This window comes from Triticum aestivum, chromosome 3D (assembly GCF_018294505.1).
Source record: "Triticum aestivum cultivar Chinese Spring chromosome 3D, IWGSC CS RefSeq v2.1, whole genome shotgun sequence".
NCBI lineage: Eukaryota > Viridiplantae > Streptophyta > Magnoliopsida > Poales > Poaceae > Triticum > Triticum aestivum.
In genome coordinates, this window is record NC_057802.1 from 11251864 (window position 1) to 11254066 (window position 2203).

The 2203-nt window shown below is 43.8% G+C and overlaps 1 protein-coding gene across 1 annotated transcript; it reads right to left on the reverse strand.

Moving 5' to 3' along the window:
* Positions 1 to 315: 315 nt before the first annotated feature.
* On the reverse strand, positions 316 to 1511 carry LOC123073736 (cysteine-rich receptor-like protein kinase 29). The gene is made up of 3 exons (XM_044496782.1): positions 1328 to 1511; positions 942 to 1200; positions 316 to 863 (listed from the first exon to the last, which is right to left on the reverse strand). The coding sequence occupies exons 1-3, from the start codon at positions 1445 to 1447 to the stop codon at positions 643 to 645; spliced, it is 600 nt and encodes a 199-aa protein (XP_044352717.1). The 5' UTR covers positions 1448 to 1511; the 3' UTR covers positions 316 to 642.
* Positions 1512 to 2203: the final 692 nt, after the last annotated feature.

Below are 2203 nucleotides of genomic sequence, written 5' to 3' on the forward strand. Positions count from 1 at the left end.
ACAAAAATAAACTGAAACTTGCCATCCCAAAAGAAATTTGTCATGCTTGACAACTAAAGTTGCCATCCTGGCGTTACTAAACTTTTCAATAAAAACATTCGAAGTTGCCATGTGTTTGTGCCACCCGTGTGACACTTATAAGGGTCCTTATACTTTAACAGAGGAGTTGTTCATTACTTTAACAAAGGGATTTTAAAATGAAAAAGGAAACGGCTAGCTAACTAGTATAGCCTAGGCCTAGTCCTTCTGTCTCCTGAACTGTTCCAGCAACACGTCCATGGTGGACCTCAGGAAGAGCTGTATTGGCGAGGACGGGCGCTCGAAACAGAGGTCATCAAGCATATCCAGTTCCACGACAATCTCGGTTACAGTAGGCCTCCTCGCTCGTTCGGCTTGGATACATCTTAACGCTATTCTGATGCATGTCTGAACTGCCAGCAATGCCTCCAACGACATATCTTCTGCGTACAACCTCTTGCACCAGTTTCCAGTAACCTGCGAAAGTGGAAATAACATGAGAAAAAGTGCCATGCGAGGTGGTAAGACACAACATAATCATACTCCCTCCGTCCGGAAAAACCTGTCCCAAGTTTGGAAAAACCTGAACCATAATCAGAGGTCATCAAGCATAATCAAGCATAATCATACTCCCTCCCTCCGTCCGGAAAAACCTGAACCAAATAGTCTTGACATCCCGAAGTCTCCAATTTTGGGTGTCATGTCCTTATCCAGTAATATGTTGGCAGGTTTTAAGTCCAGATGGTAGATAGGATCTTTGGATCCTGTGTGCAGGTGCTTTAAACCCTTACATATCCCTTTAATTACTTTGTAACGTGCACCCCAATCAAGTCCGCTTGATTCATCTGTAGAAGTGGGCAGACACTTTAAGCATGCAAAATAATATCGTCTAATTAGTAGAGGGCTGTCATATGTATAATTACCAGAAATAAGCTTGTCAAGGGTTCCACCATGCATGTATTCCAAACAGAGAGCTCTTTCTTCCATGCTAGCAAGAATGAGTTTTCCATTGTGCTCAACAACTACATCTCGTGTTTCAGAGCAGTAGCCAACCAACCGTATGATATTTGGATGTTGGACCCTCATGAGATTCAGAAGCTCGTTCTTAAATTGTCCGTCGTCTAGTCCAAGCAGGTTGTAAAGTTTCTTCACAGCAACCACTTCCCCATTATCATGTACATCCTGTTCCAAATCACATGTTACTATGAAACTAAAATACGCTTAGATTCTACCCGCCTTCTCTGTTAATTGAGGCAAAAACTACACAATCAAAAAAAAACAAGAGATGCAAGCTAGTAAATAAGCATACCTTATAAACTACTCCGAACCCACCACGACCAATTATGCGCTCCTTACAAAAATCATTTGTGATACGTTGTAAAAACGTGAACGGAAAGTCCCTTGGAGTTGAACTTGTATACTGTAGCATCTCCTCCGTGCTATTTTACAGCTTCTGCTTTGAGGGAGTAGCTTGGAGGTCCCGTATATATCTGATGACACACACAGATATTTTACTTGCATAGGCTTCAGGATTTACTTGCGTCTATCCTAAGTTCCTAACTAAACTTTGATTTCAGACCAGGGCAATACAGGATTCTATTTGTCAGTTGTCACCCCTACTTAACAGACATACTAGCAAAACAAAACCATAGCCCGTATGATCATCCACTGTAAACAAGATAAAGGCGTGTGTGGACTGTGGACTTCGTTACAACAGCGTTGCTGCCCGGCCATGCACCGCCGCCTGCAGGCGAGCTCACCGGGATGTGTAGAGGAGCGCTGGATCTGAAATTCTGAATAGAGGGTGCAAACTTGGAAAGCGGGTGGATGGAGAAAGAGAATTAATAACATGCAGAAGGCCATGCCGATCGACATTACAGTGGCTGTGGTATCCAATTGACAACATGTTGAAACTATATAGGAGTACTTATTATGCAATTACTGAACTACAGAGAACAAGCACAAGGTAAAAGTGACTGAAACAAGAACAAATTAATGACGAAAAGCAATCGGTATGAAGCAGCAGTTTCTCATGGAACGGATCAAAGCGAAAGGACAACACTTGGGCTAACCTGGAGAAGGTCAACGGGTGGAAGAAGAGGACTGGGGGGGGGGGGGGGGGGGGGGGGGGGGGGGGGCTTGACGCGGCTTGCTCCTTGACGGGAAGGATATATGATGTTCAGGA